The sequence below is a fragment of the Parambassis ranga genome, chromosome 4 (assembly GCF_900634625.1).
Source record: "Parambassis ranga chromosome 4, fParRan2.1, whole genome shotgun sequence".
In the NCBI taxonomy this organism is placed as follows: Eukaryota; Metazoa; Chordata; class Actinopteri; family Ambassidae; genus Parambassis; species Parambassis ranga.
The window spans coordinates 10060481-10084129 of NC_041025.1; the positions used below are offsets into that span (position 1 = coordinate 10060481).

General features: G+C 41.2%; 2 protein-coding genes across 2 annotated transcripts in view; one reads left to right on the forward strand and one right to left on the reverse strand.

Annotated features, from left to right (window-relative positions):
* Positions 1-77: 77 nt before the first annotated feature.
* Positions 78-7387, reverse strand: plin3 (perilipin 3). Its single transcript, XM_028404377.1, has 8 exons — positions 7246-7387; positions 4038-4127; positions 3646-3841; positions 3227-3309; positions 2869-3100; positions 1758-2098; positions 1111-1329; positions 78-791 (listed from the first exon to the last, which is right to left on the reverse strand). The coding sequence occupies exons 2-8, from the start codon at positions 4104-4106 to the stop codon at positions 657-659; spliced, it is 1275 nt and encodes a 424-aa protein (XP_028260178.1). The 5' UTR covers positions 4107-4127; positions 7246-7387; the 3' UTR covers positions 78-656.
* Positions 7388-17946: 10559 nt separating this feature from the next.
* Positions 17947-23649, forward strand: part of sema6bb (sema domain, transmembrane domain (TM), and cytoplasmic domain, (semaphorin) 6Bb) — a 109416-nt gene continuing 103713 nt past the window's right edge. The window contains exon 1 of the mRNA XM_028404298.1: positions 17947-18717. The gene's annotated coding sequence lies outside the window, so the exon portion shown is untranslated. The remainder of the gene's footprint in view (positions 18718-23649) is intronic.

Consider the following 23649-nt stretch of genomic DNA (forward strand, 5'->3'; position numbering starts at 1 on the left):
TTGACACATTATCATCATCTTCCTCCATAAAAATATATAAACTTTTGGGCACAAACAAAATAAAATCTTACAGCAAATGAAATGCTCTATCTTTTTTATTTGTTCAGATGTTTACACAAACCACTCAGTTTGATTTCATTTTCGCAACACTTTGAATACAAAAGTCTGACATTTCAGACATGGCTTCATCCTAAACAGATGTAAAATACATTTTATAGCATAAATAAGAAAGTGCACAAATATACACACTGAGTCTCATGAGGCTCATGCACATATTTTTTTATAGGTGAGGTGGTTATTATCCACACGGTGAAATGCACAACCCTGTTTACAAAAAGGTTTGGATGTTGTGTATAGTAATCTCTAAAATGAACATTTCAACAAAATTTTCATTTTAAAATCAGACATGTTGTCTGTGAGTCAGTTGCATATGATCAAAATGATTCTTAAATCTTAAATCATTGCATTTGTTTTTATTTACACAGCATCACAACTTGAAAATAGGAATGTGGAGTGAATAAGATCATTGTTTAAGAGCATCATGAAGGAAACATGATTACATGATTGTTGGCATTTGTCTTTAAAGCTAAATTGAAGTGGTCCCATCTACAGTAAACACCAGTCTGTCAGCATAGTTAATTGTTTAGTTTTCAAATCTAGCTGTTTGAGCCAGTCTGCTTCATTTCCACGTCTTCTTCTGCCTTCACCTGAGGGGCAAAGGGTCCCACCAGCCAGTTGAGTGGTATGTTGTGTAGTAGGTACTCCATCACACCATCCAGAGACTGTTGAACCTGGAATAGGTAGATAACAGTATTATATTCAAATAAAAATCAAAATAAATACTTTGTTTGTAAAAGTATGATTCTAAGCTTCACTGTTGTTCTATCATGACAATATGTGGAGGTGTGGATAAGCCCATTCCGTTCATTAGCCTCTCTCATCTCTGCAAGTGTGAATTAAAACACCTATAAAAAGATATTGGAACTTCAAATTGTGTAAATTGATGGTGTTGTAAAGAAGAAAATAAATATTTAAGCACTGAACTATATTAAGCCAAGCTTATACAGCAAAATAAATACTGCAGCAAAGACAGAGAGGCGCAATTAGTACTTGGTGCAGCTGGTGACGGCTCCGTTCCAGAAGGAGGGGTGTGATGGTGCTGGTGTTCCCCAGTGAGGAGTGCAGTTCTTCAGCGGATTGCTTTGCACTGGTCAGTTGGTCCTGGATTGTACCTGGCAGACCCTGAGCGCTGGTAACCACACTGGAACATGCTGACCTCAGCTGGTCACTCAGACCACGCACCATAGAGAGAGCACGCCATTCCAGCTGCTGTGAACATACAGTCAGAGAGAACTGTGAGACATAACATGCCTTTCTCTTCCAATAACTTCAAACTCTTGTAGCCTATCAATCAGCCAGACTGTATTTGCATAGAACCAATTAAATACATTACTGCAATTTAACAGCTGGCTGACAAACTGATAAGACAGTTCAAATATAATCAGTGCAACAATAAGACACACAAAAATGTAAAAAATATGATAACTAAATTAAAACAAAGACTCTTATAATAAACATGTGATTTTCCAGTCTCCTGAATACACTATGTAAATGTAGTCCATCCCTGCATGTTTTTATTCTTTTTTTATTATTAAAGCAGTATTCCAAATCACTGTATAGTAAACATAATGCATATGTACGTTCTGTACAGTGCAAGAATCTATGCTGCTTGAAACCATGTATTTATTTGTCCTTACCTCAGATTCATCTTTGGCCCCATCTGGCTCTGTCTCAGTCTGTCCAGACTCTCCTTGATCCTGCGTCCACTCTGTCCAGCGCTGCTGCAGCTGCTCTGAGGCTCCTTCTGTCTGGTTACTAGCAGTACCCAGAGTGGTACGGCTTCTTTCCAGCAGGTCCAGAGTGCTAGTAATCTGGGCCACTGCAGCATAGGTGGCATCCCTTGAATGCTTTGCTCGGACCAGGGACTGTTCTAAAGCTCGCTCCTGTACTTTGGCAGAGAGTTTCCCCAAGCGGACAAAATAGCTGGGGGAGGCTGAAAGGGAGGTCACCTCACAGGCTGTAGGTTCAGCCACAGCAGCTGTAAATTGAAAGTGGTAATCTCATGAAAATTCTGTATGCATACTGAAAAAATGTAGTAAATGTGGCATCTTTGCTGGCTTGGATGGATGTACCATCGTGCCAACTGGTACATCTGTTTACAAGTTAGTCTACTTGACACCAGCGGGGTTAAAGAACATCTGCTAAAGGAGAGACAAAAATACATGAGGGCCACTTCACCCCCTCTGATGATCAGTCAGTGGAGGCTAAGGGGTACGACACTGTGTCGCTGTTAAAAGCCACTTTGATGGTTATTACTGGTCAAATCAAGAATCTGTTGCCATTATGGGTACTTTGCTGCTGCCACTTTTGTGACTGCATATTTCTAGTATCTATAATCAGATGATAGGACAGCCTCTTAAACATTACTGCTATACCGGAGCATGGTGGGCTGTCATGATAACATGACATCACAGTAGCAGGTGTCAAAGCCGCAAGTGTTGGAAATTGTAGGTGTTTCATGGGCCAAGTTAACAGAAGGGAAGTTCACTGCAATGTCCTGCCCCCTTCTCTATAAACAACATTAGCCATTCATGTGTTCAACCTCAGGTTGAATCATCATTTTTATTATGACCACCCTCTTCTCACCAGATTACGTATAGTCTGCCTTTAATGTTAATTTCTTTGGCCAGCCTCATTTAATCTTGTAGTCAAAACACACCTGTCACCCTCTCAGCAGTAGACATATTGGTGTATTCCACCCTGGCTTTTGTGAATAATTATATTTTCGAGTTTCGTGTAGCTACTGACCTAACTCCCTCTCAGTGAGTGGCAGGTTCTGGTCAACCCAATTCTCAGATCGGCTGAGGGCCAGGCCCATCCCACTGCTGACCATCTGTCCCATCCTGGTGCCCATGACAGTGCCGATACCTCCGCTGACTGCTGCCCGGGTCAGCTCAACACCACCCATCACAGCCCCCACCACAGCATCCTTGGCCCCTGCCACTGACTGGTACACCATACCTACTGTGTCTGACACCACCTGAAGGAGTAAAAAGGAGACAAAAGGTCATAGTCAAACAGTCCAGGTCTGTGACAAACAGGACAAAAGGAGTGAAATGTATTTTTTTTGGGTTACTTCCTCTAGTGGCGTTGTTTCCTGTCTCACCTTGTCTGCTGGTTGGTGAAGAATGAGCAGCTTTTCTTCCATCTTATCCAGCCCCTTCATGGCATACTCATTTACTGTGACAACTGAAACAAGTGCACAACAGATATTAATTTACATTTTCAGAGGATATAAACACAGTGTGAAATAAAATAACAACAAAAACAGTGTTATATTTACAGAGCAGAAACAAAGAGCTTCGAAAAGGTTAAAACGATCCCTCTGGTAAATGATGTGGAAAATCTTATTTTTATTCCTATAGTGTATTCTCGCCCAAAGCTTAGAAGCCGACCTGACAGTTTCACACCTTTAGTATGCAACAAGCTTGCAATATTCTTTTGTGCTACATTTGAATGTTGTACATATTTATGTGCAGTTGTTGCACATATGTTACATCATATTTTGCAGAGAGAAGAACCTACGCTGTGGGTTTATCATGTCCAAGAGAGGTTTGGACCCTGTGGTGGCAGCTGCTCCCAGAGTCCGGACCCCACTCTCAGCCACATCCATCACTCCCTTCAGCAAGGGTACATTGTCTTTGGTGCTTGTGTAGGCACTGGAAACCGCCTCGCAAGCTGAACTGACCAGGGGCAAGTTGCTCACTCGTGAAACAACAGTCTAGGACAGAAATGATACCATTACGATGATTGAAAAGAAACCTGCAAAATAAAAATCTGAAGGAACCAGTTACGAATAATGTTTTAATGCTTTTCCGCCAGTAGCTCAACAAAATGGGAATTTTCCAGTGTCAAATGAGTTCATAACGCACTCTGGTTTTGTACTAGGTGTCATTTTGGGTCACAGTGCTCCTCACCTGCTGGTCTCCATTAGCTGGTGGCGCTGCTACAGCTCCAGTCTCATTAGTCTTCCCGCTGTCTGCCATTGTGACTGCTGGATTCAATCTCTGACATGGAATATAGAGTGTCAGAAGCAGAGTCACCTCACATTGCTTGGTGCATGCATGATGAAATACACATCTTTTCCTGATATTCTTAGTTTCAGTGGCAGATACACTTTATCTTGCAGAAATCGCTGGCCTGTTAGATGTTTTAATGCATGCAGAAACACAGCTTAACCACGTTTAAATGATTTGTCAATGCTATGATGCAATGAGAATGAAACTGCACTTACAAAATAACACAATGCAGCCAAGCAAACCATTCAAATCTCTGCACTATGGGAGAATTTAAAGTTAAAAATGGGACTGCATGTCTACATATCTGTTTTGTTTGTTGACCCTCTGTAGCTATAATTTTGTATTTTTATTGCTATGCATCAATAAGTCAATCAGGTGTAAAATAAACGGATAAACATTTTTTTCCCATAAATGTTTAAATCAAGACAAACTATTTAACATTACATCCATGTGTGAGTACTGAACCCTGAAACAATACTGGACTATGACACAAATCCCTTTCTGACTTTAATTTATTGAAAGTAAAAGTAAAAGTAAATATGACTACAGCATAAAATGGATGGGCTAATTTCAAATTATAGATTAGAATGTGAGGAAAACTATGAGTAATGGCAGGAACCAGGGACCTGCAGGGCACTAATGTTGGAGACTGATTGTTCACAAACTCACATGAAGGCCCGCAGACCTCTAATATTACTCATCTACTAGACTTCAACCAATTGTAAAGTGTTGCTTTCAATGAAAACTGGGCCAAAATAATTACTCAAGTGAAATACAGGTTTAAGTGAAAACTACTTCATTACAATAATGCAGTGAAATATTGCCTTAAAATGTACCAAGATGTAGCACATAATTGGGACACAAACAGCTAAAAATAAGTGGACTTTAATTAAACAATGACCCAACAATACTGTTTGTATGGCACATTTACATTAGCAAAGTGTCAACTTCACACTAGAGGGAAGACATATTGATTCTCCCTCGCTTAACATGGATGATATGGATGAAAGCCTCTATCATGACAACCTGTGTGTAATGTGCAAGGGGTGTACCAGGCCAGAATCCCTTTGACTGAAGTTGAAACTGTAGCTATTTTATTTATGTGATATGCATCGCTTCATCACATCGTAGACAACATTGAACTAAATTCCCACATAAAAGCAGCAGAAGTAAAACGTCTAAAGGTTGATGTCATAAGAGATCAGCTGGGGTGAGCTCTATTAAATAATATCGGACTGGGATGGGAAATTCCATCCATGAAAATCACTACGATCCTAGTGTCTGATAAGCCATGCAGGATTACTTTATGGCTGTTTAGCAGTTATAAGGTACACCATTCTTAGTCAAGAGTGCACTGATAACAAAGATGTTTATCTTAATCCATTGTTCACACTTAAACATATACAACAAACACATTTTAAAATCAGGATTACCAGGATTGGTACTTGAAAACACAACAAAACATTGAGAGCGGCAGAGAGGCATGTTGCAGCTAAGATCTTTCCCTTCTCCCAGTGGTGCTCACAACATGTGGATGGCATCTGTTTGTTTTCTGCCAGCTGGCACACAGAGACATAAATGGACTCCACCTGTCTTAACTGGAACACTATTAACAAGTGTCTGACATGCTTGACCTGATGTACATAGCAGATGAGTCAAAGACTGCTGAGATCATTAGAAACATCCATGAGGAGTACAGCCAACCAGCTGTAACATGCTGCAGGCCTGAAGTAAACATTCAGGTGCATTAGGATGCATCCACTTGACAGGAGGGAGGAGGGAGTGATGACAAGCAGAGAAGCTCCACACACAGCAAGCTATGCTGCAGCGAAGCTGCTTCAACCGTGTGCGACAGAGCTGTTTAATCCTTTTACACATTTAGATGTCAAAGTGAATAAATACTTTGTCTGATGTTTTCATGAACTTTGTTGTTCAATACTTTCTCTCTGAACTCTGTCTGGTTGCAAATTGCATTTTATTGCAACAGCTTGGTTGAGCAACTTGTTTTTTTGTGTGTCTGGGCAGCAGCAGATGAGATCTTTGCTGGCTTTATTACAAAGCAAAGTCTGACACCAGTATATACCCTGATATCAAGCGTGATATGAACTGTAGATAATTTTTAGGGACATAATTCAAGTGATGACGCTGGCAGTTACACAACACAAACTAGACTGTTTCAGACATTCAGAAATAATCATGTCACTGACAACGGATCCCAGCTCATAAAAATGCTTGCCATCCTGCTGCTTTATATTGTACTACAAGAACAGGCTGTCACACAATGTTCAACTACAAACCTTCCAAAAGAGGGATAAGAAGATACTAAAAGTTTGTGTGACCTTTTGATAACAACGATGACATATGAAACTACTGAGACAAATATAGAAACGTTTTGGAGCTAAAGAGAAATGTGAAATCAAGAAAAAGAAAATGACCCAGGGATGTGATAGCCTCTAGTTAAAAGTTTAAAGCAGTCTATGAGATTGTTAAGGACCAAAAACCATACGGACTCCTGCAGTGGAACCAAGAAGAGGGGTCACAGGATGATTAGAGAAGGAGGAAGGGGAATAACATCTGTCCTAGAATAATGACTATATGACTATATGACTATATGACAATTTAACCCCTCAAATTACACAATCTGAGATTGCGTGAACTGATTTACTGCTCATGTCCACACATTTAAGGTCACAATCGAGATGAAATGTCACAAGAAGAGATTCCTTCACATTCTATGAAAGACTTCCTGGCACAATATTATTTTAAGAGTGATAGTTATGATGATTTGCACTAATGTTTATCCAACGAAATTACTTTTTCAGTATCTCATTATGAGTCATCAACCACACCTTTGACTTTGAGGTTGGTGAACTTTAACCCAGATGAGTAACTTCGACTGAACCAAACAACAGACCTCTTTTGATCGATGAGTTCTTGTTATTCATAACCTAAACAGCAACAATAAACGTAAAGAGATGTGTTTCCTCCGTCTTTAACAGGAAGTAAATCTAAACTTTTCACATAGGCTAGCTAGTTCAGTTAGCTTAGCTAAGAGAAGTTTGGTGACTTTTTCAAAAAACAAAGCGAAGTGAAATCAGCCACTGACCTCTCTGTCGGTGCTCTGTCCTGTGCTGATCCGCCGTGTCAGTGCTGCTGGTCAATGTGCCGGTCCAGCCTCCAGGAGGACACACACAGCGGGCTGCGGGGCTGCACTTCAGGCCGGGCAGAGGGGCGGACTGTGGGCTGTGGACTCCTGAACATTCAACCAATGAAATCACAGCACGGAAGTGACAGTTACTGCAGCTGAGCCATGCACACACACTCACATGAGATCAAAACACAACTTCGAACCTGCACTCACTAGTGATCACACAAGCACTTTATATAAGCAAAGTAAACGTAATGTAAACGTCGGTGTATTCCAACATTTGCGTTTTATGCTGCTTTACAGGCTACTTTAAGATTCATATTCTACATAATCAAGGATTATAACAAGCCTTTCAGATGTCTGAATCGTTAACAAGGATATTTTCACGTTTTAATTTTCAGTAACTGTCTAAATTATTCAAAATGTACTTATCAGACATTTTCTTTCCATCTCCATTAATCATCTGACCACATCTTATTAGTCTCTGCCTGCAGCTGTAACAAATCTGTTTTCTTTCTTTTTTGGTACTTTAAAGGATCTGCCTACTTTCTGAATGTTTATGTTTCTATGGCTGCACTCTTTGGGCTGACATTTGGATGAACTTGCTCTGCTGATTACTTGCTACAGACTAATCTCATTTTGCGTTGCCAGACTGATAACAAACACATTCATAATGTGATGAATTCATATCCTGCACAGCCTATGAAGAAACAGACTGAATTTGATTTGTGATCTGGGTAGATGCTTCTTTATAATTCTCTACATTTCAGAGTTTTGATGTCCTGAGATATTTTTAGGCTGCCTTGCACGTACCACATGTGATGATGTTGAAGTCAGGGGACTGAGGGCAACTTCAAAAGCTTCAGATAGCTTCCGATTGAGTTTATTAAACTTGATTATTGTGGAGTGTGAGGCATGCTTTGAATCATCCTGGTGTAGAAGGTAGTGTCTTTCCAGTTTCATTTGCTTTGGGACTTTGTTGTTGCAGTAGAATGAATTCTCTTAATAGTCCCTGTGACAATGCATGGCCTGTTGCTGCGTTTGAAAACTATTTTCTTGATGACTCTCATCAAGAAAATCACTCTGTGTATCACAGCTGCACAAAAGACTGACATAAATTAAGTCTGAAGATGCATAAGTTGCATCATTTATTTAATGTATTATTTGTTTCACTGTTTGTTTCCCTCACATTTAACAGAAACAGTAAAAATGTTTTAAAAATGTTGCTGAATTTAAAGCCATGGCTGTTTTTACAGATACTTTTTGACTCATTAGAGGTGTTCTCTCCATTAACCTAAAGTGCTTAAGTGATTAAGTAGAAAACATTTTGTAGTTCACAGTAACCCTTAATGTTCTCTCCATGTCTTGTTAGTTTCAATCATATGCACAGCCTGCGAACATAGTGGTGTTGTATTGACTGAAAATTGTAGATCTGCTCTTTTCCAAATCTTGTGCAGGGTTTTACAGTTTCCCCTTTCTTAGAGTCAGCTGACTCAGTCGGGGAAAATTATAAGTGAAGCATCAGTTGTCTATAATCTCGGTCATGTGCTGAGAATAACTGAGCAAAGTCCTTCCACTAATGATGGTCACAGGATCTAGAAAAACAACATTGTTGTTGTTGTTGTCGTCAGTAAACATGTATATAAACATACTACTGATCCGATTTTTTTGTGTTTTAATCTTTTCATATAAATAAATGTAAGAAATTGTGCATTATCCTATTAACTGTTCTTGGTGATTGGTTTTGTTGTGTTAAACCTTTCCCTACATACAACTTACCACAATAATATAATGTGCTAAAATCCTGATTCATTTTTAATAATTTTAATAATTCATTAGGTGTTACTGATGTCTTGTTGAATACAGGCGTCTCCCTGCCCTGTACTGTGCTTACACCATGCTGACTAAGCTGTGCTCCAAGTCAGGCAACCATGCAGTTGATGCAGTTAACCCTGAGAGGGCAGTCTTTATCCATTAAGTCAACTTTTTTTTCCCTCCTGCCTCACCCATAAATACAGAGCCGGGCTCTTGCATTTACATCCCTAAGATCTTTTTTTTCAGCAGATGCAGTAAGAACTCCAGAGCAGAGAGCCTATTTTGCATTAACTACCAAAGAATAAAATATTTAAAAATCTGCAGGAAAAGAAGTAAGTTGGAGGGTAAAGGAGGACAATACTTGCATTCATTTATTAAATAGATTACATAGTCTCAGATGTCATTTTTCACATATTTTTTCTACTAAAGGTAGAATTCACACAATATTGTGTAGTTTATCATTGAAAAGATAGCACATTGGTTTCCTGGGGATGCTGTGTGTCATCATTACAAAAACTCTATTAACTTGCCCTTTTCATTTAGAGAGGATTTTCATTATTCAAGTCATTACAGCTTTCATTATGGGCCCTTTGTATTTTCCCAAATGCCTCTGCTGGGCTCCAGAGAAAGGAAACTGATTACTTCTAATGTTCTCTTGGGCAGTCACTTAATAACACCTGTTTGTTTGGCCCAGGTTTATTTTCCAGGTTGCATTGATAATAGATCAGGTTATACCAGCAGGTTATTAGAGTAGACACATTGACAACACAAACATGTACATGTTGTGTTACGCTATTGTTTTATATGTATGTATGACTGTTCAACCACTGTGTGCTTTTAAATATCCATGCTCACCACCGGTGCCACCAGACTTCCCCTGAAAGAGAATCAGCCACACGTGTCCTGAAGGCTCTCATCTGTTCCTGCTTAACTCTTCCCTTTGCTTCACTGGATCAGTTGATTGAAGCCAAAATTGTTCTGGATATTGAGTAGGCTAATTGAAGATTAGTAGATAACAGGAAAATCACGCATCCCTTAGAGTAAGACGATCACTTCACTGTTCCCCAGCCACTCCTCTCTGTTTCTTTCTCCTGAAGACATACCTCTTTAGATTAAAGCAATAAATTGGCAATTTGGCCAAATTATCATGGATGTGGAAGCATCATCTTATTACACGGTGTTATCTTCACAATTTCTGCCTTTATTTGCCACAGAGGAGAGAAATTTCTCATACATTTTTGCAAAAACCATAGCAAGGAATGCAACCAATAATTCAGTAATTAAATATGAATGTAGCCAAATCAAATATTTACTGAATCTGCAATTAACTGAAATAAACCCAAGGATAAAGACTCAAGTTCAAATCCCAGGTGTGTTTAAATGGATGATCATTAGTTTTAGTAAGATATTAATCACATTAATCACAAACTTTTCTACTCTTCCAACGATGTACAACAAAAGGCGGGGGATGAGTACAATACTGTAATGAAATCCAGTTGCTCTGCTTCATGTTTACTATTAGACCACAAAGTCTCAGGTGTGGGAATAGATCATGTTTTCCCCCTTGTTTCACCTTCTGCTCTTTATTATCTGCAGCCTCGAAACCATAGAAATTATCCTCCATCCTTTAATAGGCGCTCAGCTCTGCTTGGTTTCATCTGCATCACACTATTGATGGGAGTCTTATTTCCAACATCCTGCAACAAATTTCCGGAGGCTTGAAACACAAGGTATCAGTAACATGCAACACAGCGACAAATCATCTGCAGGTTGAAAGTTGATACGGACCTTTACCCTTCCTACATTCTGCCCAATAGCATATTAATAAGGCGTAGCCGAGACCAGGGTTACATGTGACGACTTCTCCATGTTAAAATAATAAAGAGACAGGAGGTTGACTTTAAATCACATTCTGGTAAGAACTGTATATTTTATTAACATTCTTTTAGGATGAATTGATCGGCGTATCACGACCTGACTCTGCACCGAGGATCGTTACAGATTTTTTATTAGAGCTGGGTGAGAATATTCATATAGTTCTTGTGTTTGTGTTCACTGAATCTGCAACTGGGGCTACTAACCGTGACAAAAACCTCCCACTAACACCTCTAAAGCCCACTAATTGAAGTCTTGTTTGTCTAATCCACACAACATGGATAGTGTTAAACTTAAACTGTAGAGTGAAGTTAGTGAAACAACAGAGACTACAGAGAGGAGCTGGGAAAAGAATTAGACTTCTTTAAGATGAGATTTTATTAGCCTCTTCCTGGACAAAGCCACAGCAGCTCTATTCCCAGTCGTTTTGCAATGCTAAGCTGACCATTGCTTTTAATTATGCATTTACTATCACAGCATTCTCAGATGAAAATTTCAGATAGTATAAAGAAAAACTCTCAACACAAACGTCATCTGTCTGGAACAAGCTTCTCTGCCATTTTCCGTTTGTGATGACAAGACTGGGAGATTTCATATGCACTTTATTCACAACACCACAGGAGGGCGCTGAAGACTGGGTTCAGTCACTGTGAAGTTTTCCCTGCTGAGGACAGGTTGTGTGGGTTAATTTTGTTCCAATTCATGATAGTTTCAGACACTGTCTGGATTCTTTTATCTGTTCAAATGCCAATGTAACATATACAATACGCATAATAGGTATGAGAAATGAACATTCCACATAAGTAGCTGTGTTCATTACACAGTGGAAGCTCGAAACGTAGGCTCATAAAAGTCATAAACTTTTTTGCAAGAGTAACGGTCTTTAATCTTTTAGGTAAAATTGCCCTGCGAGGACAACTTAAATGGCTGCAGACGTTTTATGACTGTTGCGCCTTCAGCTTAAAGGATATTGGAAAAGTGATTTGTGGGGGAACCTCTAGCAGACCTTAAAACACATCATCTAAAAGATTTGTAGCCACCGTAACAGAACAAACAGAAATGCCAATTCACTGCACATAACACACAAAATGAAAAAAGGGGGGACAGCTGTGTGACATGTGCTATGGCCAAACAGTCACCTCAACTTTGCTTCCACAGAAAATGCACATTTCCTCACACTGTGTTTATGACTGTTGTGTTTTGAATACCCACGACTTTCTTTTTATTTCTCTGGGTCTCCCCTGTTTATTTTAGAGAGCTTATTTCACCCCAGAGCCCTGACAACGGGTCAGCTGCCACAGTAGAAACATTGAAAGAGCTGTCTGGCCCTGAAATATTTATGCTTCTTTAGTGTTGTGATTGTATGGGTTTTGACAGTGATGGCACGTTCCTCTGACCCTTCCCAAAACAAAAAGGTCGGATGTGTTTCTATCTGTTGTGACTGGAAGAGGTGAGGCAAAGTGCATGACTCCCACAATACATTACTTCTCCGAGCTTTGCTTTTTTTCCTTTGTGAGAGAACAATATCTTGGTATTATTGATCCTTTTCCACTATTTTCTTAATATGACTGTTCTCAAATGTCTTCACAGCAAATTGTGCTTGCCCATCTATCCTCTCTCTCAGCCTTCTCTTCCCATCTCATTTCCTCTCCTCAGTCATCTCTGCACTTCATTCATAATGACAGATTGATGGTTGCCTCTGCAGTACCTCACTGTAATAATCAAGGCATGTAGATTGGTCCCATCAGATTTACAGCAAGATGATCAAGTTTATTTATACACTGAGAGTAATTTATTGCATCTCTAGACTATTAAAACCATACACGTAATCATCACATACATTTACCTAAGTTTTAATTAGAATTATTATCAGATACATTGCAGTGGAATTCTGTGCATGTGGAACCAGATGAATAAACATCAGCAAATAAAAAATGGAGTTGCTTGTTTTTCATAGATTCAAGCAATTGAGAAAACACCCACCATTTATAAAAGAAGACCTATTGCTGCTCTCAACAAAGGTTTGTTATTTTGCTCCACTGTTTACATATCACATCAAGAAGAGGATCGATTTAAAATGAAGCAGACTGCCTTGATGTTTGCATGAATATAGATGGAGCAAAGTCTCATGCCGTGAGTGTCACCGTGGAGGTCATTTTCTCTATTTTCAGTCAGTACAAATATTCACTGTATAAACTGACAAACTGATTTCAGTCGAGCACTTCAACCATTTCTTCTCTACAACACTAATAAGCTGTGTTTTGTCTCAGGTTCGCAGGAGATCAGGCTTTTTTTAATGTTAGTCCAAGAGTTGATGGAGAACCAAAGCATCGTTTTATCTAGTCAAAATAATGAGGACGTCTTTGTCAAATGCAGCCTTTTCATACAGTTAATAAAATGTATTAGATGAGTTGTCAGCATCACTCAAATGTTAAACACTTTAACTTGTTCAAGGTAGTTTTTACAGCAGTCGTTTAAAAATGGTAGTGCTCAGCAGCACTTTCAATTAACGTTTTAAACTTTGGCTATAACTCAAACATGTCAAATATCACTGTTGCATTACAAGTTGATTTTTCAGCTCTTTAATTGTTCAGATGGTTTCCTTTATGAATTTGTAATCATGTTAAATCAAGAAATGTGAAACTATTGAATTAAATATCATTGCTCCAGTTGAGTAGTCCCAATGACTACTGAACCAGTGAAGCAACTGGACCCGATCACATGAGCCCTGCGTGTGTCCTTTTTTTGCAGCTTGGTGAACCATGTGATTACTTTGGTGAGACAGCAAATGGTCACACTGGAGGCATCTTCATTTTACATTCATGTTTTTGCTGAAATAGAAGTTACCAGGCAGAAGCTCTTACTGTGAAGAGTTTATCTAACTCTGGCATCAGCATATCCCGTCTCACTGTTGCTTACACACACACACACACACACACACCCAAAAGGAGGCACGGTGCTGCCATTCCACTTTTCCCCATATTATTGAAAGATTAAAAAGTGCATTCCCCATCAAAGGTAGTATTTTTCCCCTAAGCTTTCTCGGTTTCTCGCGCTTCTTCTCATGGCAGCTCTTCTTTTTTTTATCGTGCTCAGGTCTACTGCCTGCCTGCTCTGACACACTGAGTGGGATGAAAGGAAGGAGGATGAACAAAACCAAGATTTATTTATTTTTTTATTGCTGGCACACAAACTTTGACAGGAGATGAAACGGTGTAAGTTGTTTTGTTGAACATGGCTCAAAGTTTCTGTGTCCTGAATCATTTCTATGCAAAGTAGTTGGAAACAGAATAATAAAACTAATCTGGGGATTAAAAAAAAAAACTTCTGGAGAGCTTTTTTAATATTAGAATAGAACAGTACTGTCAGCAGTAGCTACAGTACACTGAAAGTCACAGAGAAAAGTCCTTCCACACTTTCTTAGGGCGGGATCATACTCCCACATGGACGTGGAAGCAGACATCTGAGGACCCCACACAGGCAGCGCAGTCACTCTGATTATACTACTTTCAAGTCTGCATGCATACGACACATGTGCTGACACTTTCCTGCTTTTATATGTGATTGTCTTCTGTGTTGTGTGTTGTTAGTGCCAGACTTAATCATAACAATATATATACATGGATGAATCCTTGCATATATATTTGATACAGTAGGTCAATTGCTATTGACTTCCTCTTTATACTACACATATGATGTAGCTCTGAAGTGATCATGTCTCCAGGCACATAAATAATACGCCTACTTAAATTCAAATTAAACTCAGATCACTTTACTTTTATTTTATTTGTATAGCGTCTTTTGAATCTAAATTGTCTCTACGTGCTTTATAGAAACCCAGAGCCTGACTTCTGAGCGGCAGTTAGTGAAAATTAAATTTTCTCATTTTTTCATTTAAAGAACTCATAATGCATTTTCACTTTAATAAATTAAATCCTGAAAAATAAAAAATACATTCTTGTTGAGTTTAATACTCCCTGGGTTTTGTTGATACCTTACTTGGTTTAGCACATGGGTCTCAAACTTGTGGCCCGTGGGCCAATTGAGGCCGGTCGGACAATATTTTGTGGCCCCTACTTGGCATCAAAGTTTAGTATCTAGTGTCTTTAGAGCATGTGCACCTTTTTGCAGTGTCATTGTGCGAGTTGTTGCCCTGGGCGATCTATATTGTTTTATTACTTATAGACTGCCATAGCTCAGGCTTGTGGAGGTGTTTGGTGACATTAATCAACGAATTAGCAAATTGTTTTTCTAAAAACCTGCCGTGAAGAGAAAGTACTGTACAGGTCCAATCTTACTGACAACCGTGTTCAAGCCTGTTATGTAATGATTTAGTGTGAGATTCCAAGATTAATAAAATAAAAATGAACAAAAGATAACCACAAGGGGGCCAGAAAAACGACAGAAGAAGTGCCAGGAAGAGGAGCTGCTGGAGACCTGCGATGAGGAGAAAACAAGGTAAGTACAAGCTATAACAAAATGACAAGGCAAGAGGCTGGTGTCTTACTACGTCAGGAAACATGAAGAACTAGCACTGAATCAGAGGAGGAATGAAGCTTTAGAGTCCACCAGAGGAGGAGGAGCGATTGGACACAGGTGAGTTTAATTGGGGAAGCTCCACCCAGCAGCTCCAGCACCGAGGACACCTGGAAAACAAGGAAGAGGGACAGCAGCAATACTACAGGAAGGAACCAGGACAAAGTGTCACACTACAAAGCCATACTGACTGACTCAATTGCTTCCTTCCTCAAGCCAAATGTGGCTCAGCTGCGTACTGTTTTTGTGGAATACTTGAGCCTCACCCAGGCTCTACCTCCAGGTAAGTAGAGTTTGAGACCCCTGGTCTAGCGTGACCAACAGCTAATGGTGCTTAATGTTAACTGCACTGTTACTGCATAACTTGTGGCCACAGAGGCTGCTGTTCAGCAAAACTTCATACTGCTTTAACTGAGAAAAAATGCTTTCCAATGCTGATTTGTGGTGGATTAACATTAGTGGAGGCACACAGGAATAAACAGTTTGAGTTCCCATGCTCTTAAAACACACACATGTACAAATTGCAGTGTCAGGAGTGTACACAGGAACACTGCTCAGGCATTTTTATCTAAATCCTTCTGAAAGGAGGATTTTACAGACATTTCAGAGTGCGAACTGATTTGCGCAATCACGTCAAGCACTCAAAGGTGGTGTCCTTTTTAGCAGCCTTGACAGCTTGTTATGAAAAGACAGAACATCTACTTCGGGTTCTTATGGACACACGGGACTGGTTGGTTTGCAAGTAAGAGCAATATAAGGGCAGAATTCAAGTGAGAAAGGAGAACTCATCATTATTCCAGTGTTGGTGAAAGTTTCTCTGCCTGAATAATGATCCTGCTGTCAGAGAGGTGTCCTCTGTTGTACCCAGAGTCAGCCTGTACAAAGACTAAGCAGGTCTCCTCTAAAAAAAAAAAAGAAAAAAGAAAAGAGAAAGTTTCTTTTTTAAGTTTTAATTGTGGAAGCTACAAAGTCACAGGCGGAATAGGATGATAAGGATGAATAATGTTAATAAGTATTACAGTGCTGGGGCTGGTACAGTTTGGCTGTGTAAATGAAGATAAGAAAAAACAAAACAATAAACAACAAGCAAAGCAATGTCCTACAATAACATGAATGTCAGACCAGAGTATAGGCCATATTGTAAGCTCCACGGAAAATCACTGTTTTCTTTTCCCACAAAAAGGTCATTTGTAAAACAATATGCCAAACGTCCCTAAATAGTACTGACAAGAGAAAAGTGACAATTTTTAGACAAAAAAAGTAACGTTATCTTTTTATTATTATTTAATATTTTCAGTGGTTGCTTTTTTAATGCACACCCCCCTCAATCAGTGGCTGAAGCATCTGATTGCTGATTAACAGCTGGTATGAAGACTGACGAGCTGCTTGGAGTAGATTTATTAAGATGAACTATGCACACAAACCTCCAAGCCTGTAGAAGTCATTATTTTAGCAATTAATTATTCATGAATCAAAGCTTAAAGTGGCTTTAGCTCCTAGCAATTTCATGGCAAGGCCTGGGAGGTTTTAACTCCGTTAACACAAGCACCAGTACTATCCACTCAGACTGCTCTATGTGCTCAGACCTCACTAGCCCTTCTTGCAGTGTGGGATAATGGAGGATGAACAACATTTGTAGAAGTGACCCTAAAATCTAACTGATTACAGATCACTTAAAAATGTACCCTGCAATAATTAGGTTTTATCTGGAGGCTTGTTGAGATTTAATGAGGGTAAGTGATTCCTCTGTTGTGTTAATTTGGACTCAATGAGAGGCTACAAATGCAGAAAGACCTTAAACTAAGGCTAATACACTGAGTTATGTTATGGGAATATGGGAGTAGGACGTCATTCCACATCAAATAATGGAAATAAATGTAAGAGATTTCCCTTTGGGGGCCAAAATAAATACATCTGTACATAACACTTTAAATATTTACTGTGTTACTGCCTGGTCAAGCTGATTAAAATGTATTTTCCACTTAGCTTGGATCCATTTGGTGAGCTGCTGGTCCACAGAGCCTCTTTCAGGTCTGCTTTGCCTAAACTTCCTGATAATCCAGATATGAGAGCCATAAAAGTTGGTCATGATCAAGACACTAAAGCCCTGTTCTATTCCCTAAATAAAGTTTACCCAAGCATGCAGGTGTGAGTCTCAGGTGTAATTTATTTTCTCTTATATATATGAGCAAGGTGGTGCAGCTTGTTACTAACATTGAGAAGGTTTAGGGTGGTCTGACTCCTCACAATTAACCATAATTAGTCATTAATCAATTCCATTCCAGTCGCTGCGTAATTCTGCTTCAGGTTTTGGCACTAACGGGCTCCAGGAGTCTCTCGTGGATGACAGCAGTGCTGGAGATGCTGTAGCTCAGGCTACCGCTAGAAGACAAACGCCGTGGTCCTCCCACTTTGTCAAAAGCTCCGGAGTGCGGCTCAGGGAGCAGGAACTATTTTTTAAATTACAGATGAATGGGACTTTGCCGTACGCTGGACCCCGAGCCTGACTCTGCGTGGAAGTGGGTACGCATAAGCGGAGAGAAGAACAGTGTTTCCTATTATTGAAAGACCCGAGGTGGAAAAGACGCAGCAATGACAGAGCAGCAGTCGTGCGCAGCGGCAAAATAGACCAACTACTGTGGGGACGGAAGATTGATAACACAACTGGGCGAGCAACGAGAGCGGCAGATGTAATTTCCAAACGCTGCAGCTGGTTTGGTGCCAGTGGTGTGAGCTGGATGGGTTATTGATGCATTCTGCTTTTCATCATTCACTGCTCGCAGCGCTTCCACATTACTTGGGGATCTCGGACGGCTGTCTGTGAGGGAGTATTGCTGCAGAGACTAACGGGGAATGCCATGTGTCGTTGCGCGACATAGAAGCTCTTTGTGGGCTGTTTTGCACCGGGGACAGGTGGTGCCGCGTGTGTGCATGTGTGTGTGTGTGTTAAGACTAGCAGGGGGTACGGTCACACAACCCCTGAGACAGTTGTCTTAGGGATGTCAGGCCGCCGTACGGGATCAGTTTTTGCCAGAGACAGGTGCGACAGGGAGGAGTAGTTTACAAAGCCCCACACAGGATCTTGTAACGCACTAACGAGCCTGCTCTCTCTGATCACTGGCGGATTTTTTTGTATCCAGCGGGACAAACAATTGACTCATACAGTTGATATCTCAGCGGCAACTTTTCCCTCAATAATCAGAGGTAAGTGACCCGAGCTGTCCGGTGTGGGGGTCTGTGCTGGGTGGTGGTGGTGGTGGTGGTGGTGCGCTCTGTGGCTCTGTCGCGCCTTGATGCTTTGGACACAATGATTAATATGAAGGAATTTAATCATGAGAATTTGTTAAAGCGAACTTGGCCAATCCTCTGTATGCCAGGCTTATTTGTCTTGCTCTGGCATCTTAGCTGTACGTTTCACTGTATAATTCTCAATTTCATACTGCGTAGCTTGCAGCCACGCACAAAACAAGCAGGCTTCTGCTGTCCGGAGCCTGGAGAGGCGCTTCACCATCCTTCTATTGATTAGGCTCTACTCATACAGACTGAAAATGTCTCATTGTTGAGCTCTGAGTTAGATTTGTAGTTGCATTTTTGAACCGGTCTCCCTAAGGAAATGTTTTAATTGTGAAAATCTTGCTGGATTTCCCCTTCTTTTTTGACGTTGTTGCAAAGCTAAAATGCATTGAGTTGCAGAACTGTGGAAGCAGTGTTAACATGCCTTCACCCTGAGACTGGTCAAATGTGTCCTAGTCTCCCTCAGTGTGTTTGTGTATGCTTACTGTTTGTGAGATTGTATGTTATCTGCTTGCGGTTGTTTCTGTACTACAGTCCTACCCATTGGGCCCCTAATGTCCACTCTTCCTGCTTTCAGGCTCTGCCATCTCTTCCTCCCTCTCTCTCTCTCGCTCTCTCTCTCTGCAGTAGCTGCTATCTTTACAGTACATTGAACTAGTTGGCTGGAAAGTGTCAGAATCACATTTTTTTGCTTTTTGTGCAAGCACTGCTTACTCTCATTTTAGCTGGCTCCAAGTCTCCTAAAGTTTTCCCATTTGGGAGCTGTGTGGTTTTGTTGTGGCCCCCTGTTTCAAATTCAAATTGCCTTTCAGCTGCCTTTTGTCCAGTGCTGAGGTTTGTGGACTGGAAAGAGAGACAGAGAAGTAAGTGAAGTCCCCAAGGGTCAGGGCATTCTTATAATGAGCCTTAGTGTGTGTGAGAGGAGAGGAGAGGAGAGGCATTTAAAGAAAGTGAGACAGTGCTCGTTGTCCACTGTGTGGTAGACACAGCTGAGGGAATACCAGCACCTTCACTAACCTTTCTGTCGTTCTAACCGTGTCCATCAGCCCTGGAGGACAGGGGCCTCTTTAATTCCTCCACCTCTGGGCTGTCATACTCTCTGACAGCCAGGGCTCAGAGGGTGCTGCTGCAGGTTACACATCAGATCCCTCCACCTTGCTGCTCAGATGCTATACGTCAGGGGATGGTGTACTGCACCAGACTGTATTTCAGACCCAAACAGAAGGGCGATACCTGTGGGCGGCAAAAGGGAAGAAGTAAGGATGAAACACGAGGTGGATGAAAGAAGAGATGATCATAAACAAGATATTGTCTTATCATCTGTGTGCTGCTGCTTCTTTGGCATGGCGGGCGGAGGAGCGGCGCTCTTTTCTTTCAAGAGCTGACATCCTTTTGTAGGCACACAACACCACCAGTAATTACAACATGTGCACAATCACAGAGAATTAATTAAAAGACAACAGAGGAAATACCTGTCTGATGTGATCTCAAATCTTTTCATGGTACTGGATACACTTTTAATTTGTTTAGAAGTCAAGGACAAAATACTTTGTCGGAGTTTAGAAAAGAAGCCTGGGTGGCCGTCTGTTAGTGACAGTTTACCCAAAAATAAAATGTATATTAGTTTCAACAAATGCAGCACAGATTAAAGGGAACAAATAATCAAGAGCTGCTGACTTTATTTAACCCCTAAAATACCAGCTCCTTGTCAAGGTTTAATTAAAATAGTTAGTAAATAGGATGTTTTACATGCTTAATCAAAGGACTTGGGTTTCTCTCTGCAGGCAGTGAGGGGATAAATGTTTTCTCAGTCTGTATATAAATAACCAGACTGTAGGAAGCACTACTCCTTCCAAAAGAAATGACTCAGTAGGGGGCAAGATTGCACAGAGAATTATGTAAGGCAAACACCTGATGTTAGAGCTGACATCCTGAACACTAAAAGCGATTAGTTGAGAAACCCCCCCACAAAAAAAGAGAAAGCCATAGTTTCAAGGTAAAAGCTTAATATAGGAGCCGGATTTTGTGTCAATAGAGAACTCGGATAACAAGCCTAAATGTGTGCCCAGGAAAGCAGGCAGGGGGGTTATACCGTTCCAAGGTCCCAGTGCTGATGTCAGTTTTTGGCGGTGCTTTCTCCATCCCCAGTGCTTCTCCTCGCAGCTTAACAAACTGCTCACTGAAGCTTGGCTAATCCCTGGCTAGCAGTGCCCAGTGATTTATTATAAAGTTAGCTAATTTAGGGAGATCTGCAGCATCCCACCGTACACACATGCCCCTGACAGATCCCCGCTGTCTTTACTGTGGAGTCTGAATTGCCAATTAGCTTGAAGAATTGTTTGCTTGTAGGTCAAAGAGAAATGCACAGACTGAGAGTTTGTCTTTGTCTGTCAGAGGGGAACATAAGGAACAGTGTTCATCACATTTTGTCTGTTTGCCTTCCTGTCTTGTAGGGACTTTGTATGTGTGTGTGTGTGAGTCAGTCTGTCTCTGCCCTAAACAAGTGTGATTCAGCACTGTCCAGCTTTGCTTGAATGGTGCCCTGTTTGTGCCTCGGCTCTGACTCCAACAGCCGCTCTTCACCGCTTGTGTCGGAGCAAGTGTTGCACCCTATGTGCTATAGTAACAGGTGCTTTAACACAGTGACTTAATCCCTCTGCAGCCCCTCCCCTCTGCAGCCGGTCTGTGGGGGTTACATCACCTGTGGGCCTTCCAGCATAGAAGTGATAATCCTAGATTGTTTAGACAAAGGCCATAGTTTCACCCCATCATGTAGAAAGTTTTGAATTCTACTTGCCTGTCTAGACAATAATTTCTTTAATCCTTCATGGTCAAACTTTTTTTTCTACACTATGCTTTATCTAGAATGGAATGGACACTCAAAGATGTTTTTCTCATTACTGTTGATGAAGAAGCCATATAAGTAAGCCACACATATATAATGTCCTTTAACAATTTGTGTCATCACTGCTGTCCACTCTGTCTTATATTTCCCTGTTTTTAGAACACTGGCAGATGTCTGAAGTGTCCTTAGAGAACTCAAAGCTGTCACCATCTACATTCCATCTACTCTGAGATTGACAGATTGGTACAAAATACTATTGAGCTGCAGAGTCTGGAGGCCCGTGTTAAACCTGGCACTGCTTTCATCACCATTCACCCCCGCTTGTTTTTACTTCACACATTTCTCCATACCACTGCTCCCTTTGGTTCCTCTCTTCTCCTGTTTGCTTCCTTTCTCCCCCCCCCCCAGCCCCCCCCCCCCCCCAGTCCTCCTCTCCACCTCCCCCCCTGCTTTAAGTCTCCTCTGGACCTTGATGTCAAGGCCTCTCAGGCAGTGTGGTCTCTGTCTGCAGGCTGTCAGGGCAGGGACACTGCCCACTGGGACCATGAATGGGACAAATTGACCGTAACAATGTTCCCACTTAGCATGTGGAGCTGGGAGAAAGAGAAGGTGAAAAGGAGGGACTGATGATTGAGGGGCAGGCCAGCCACATGAGAGGGAGAGCGAGAGAGACAGGGTGAGAGAGAGAGAGCTGGACAGCTCTTTGAAATGTATGAATTACACATTAAATCACACAGCTCATATTTTAAAATCCTCTCTTCACATATTCTCCTCTTGTACACAGAAACACACATACACACACACGGCTTTACGGCTTTGCTTGTTGTTATTTGCCCAAGGCTACTGCCAGGGTTGCCATAGCAGCAGGATAAACACGTATGCCTCTGACCCTGTGAGCCCTCACATACACACAACACACCTCATTCGCAATGCCCAGATGCCTTCCAGGAGGGGGCTTGTCAAGGGTGGAAGTTTGATCTGCACTAAGGTGCTACCACTGCCTCACAATAGGTCAGGGATCATCCAGCCCACCATTAAAATGCAATAAGGGCTATAGCCCAATGGGACCACCTCCGCCATTTAATCACACACTACTGCTCCCTCATCATCCGCTCTCTCCCTTTTATCTTTTAATCACTTGTTTTCCCAGCTCTGTCCTTCTTTCACTCTCATCTTTCTCTGTCTCTGTGGCTTTCATACATCCAGTGTAAAGCCAATGCAGCCAGAATAGATGAGAGTTCAAAGAAAGAAGCTTGATATAGTCAATAATAAGCACTCTTTCATTTTTCTTTGAAAAGTCTCCCTCATCAGCAGCTACAGGCTAGTCTTTCCTTAGAGTTTGTAAAGTCTGTGATTTCAATATTTTTTTTTTGTCTATGGCCTTTAACTGTGACTGAATGTCTTGGGGAAGTTGGAGCATGGCATCATGTTGTGTGAGCCTGAGGTGGCGCAGTATGACAAGAACAAAGAATGCAGCTGCTATCACCAAAGGCCAAGTGGCTGTTGAATAAAGATGCTTCCCGTTGGTAAAACTGGCATTCCATGTAGGCTTATTGTACCTCCACAGGGGGAGTGTGTGTTCTGTGTGAGCATGTGTGTGTGGGGGGGATTCTTCCATTCTCTGCAGCAGTGGGAAAGAGACATTTCCATGTGTACAAACTGCTGGCAGCGGATCATGAGTGATACGGGACAGGATGAAAAGACACAGACGTGATGGAGACAGACACCAATGATTACTTCCTGGACATGAATAAACAATTTGTGTGTGTGAGCTGAATGTTTTTCACGGCCTGTTTGTCTTGCTGCGTTCACATAGATTTTGCTCCCACTTCTGTCCCATTTTTACACACACACACACACACACACACACACACACACACACGCTTATGAAGTCCCGGTGTCAGCAGAGCCTCCGTTTGCTAACAAGAGAAGACACTAACGAGGGGCTCTGGTCAGGAAGGAAAAGGACAGGCTGGGCCAGTGTACCACATGCAATA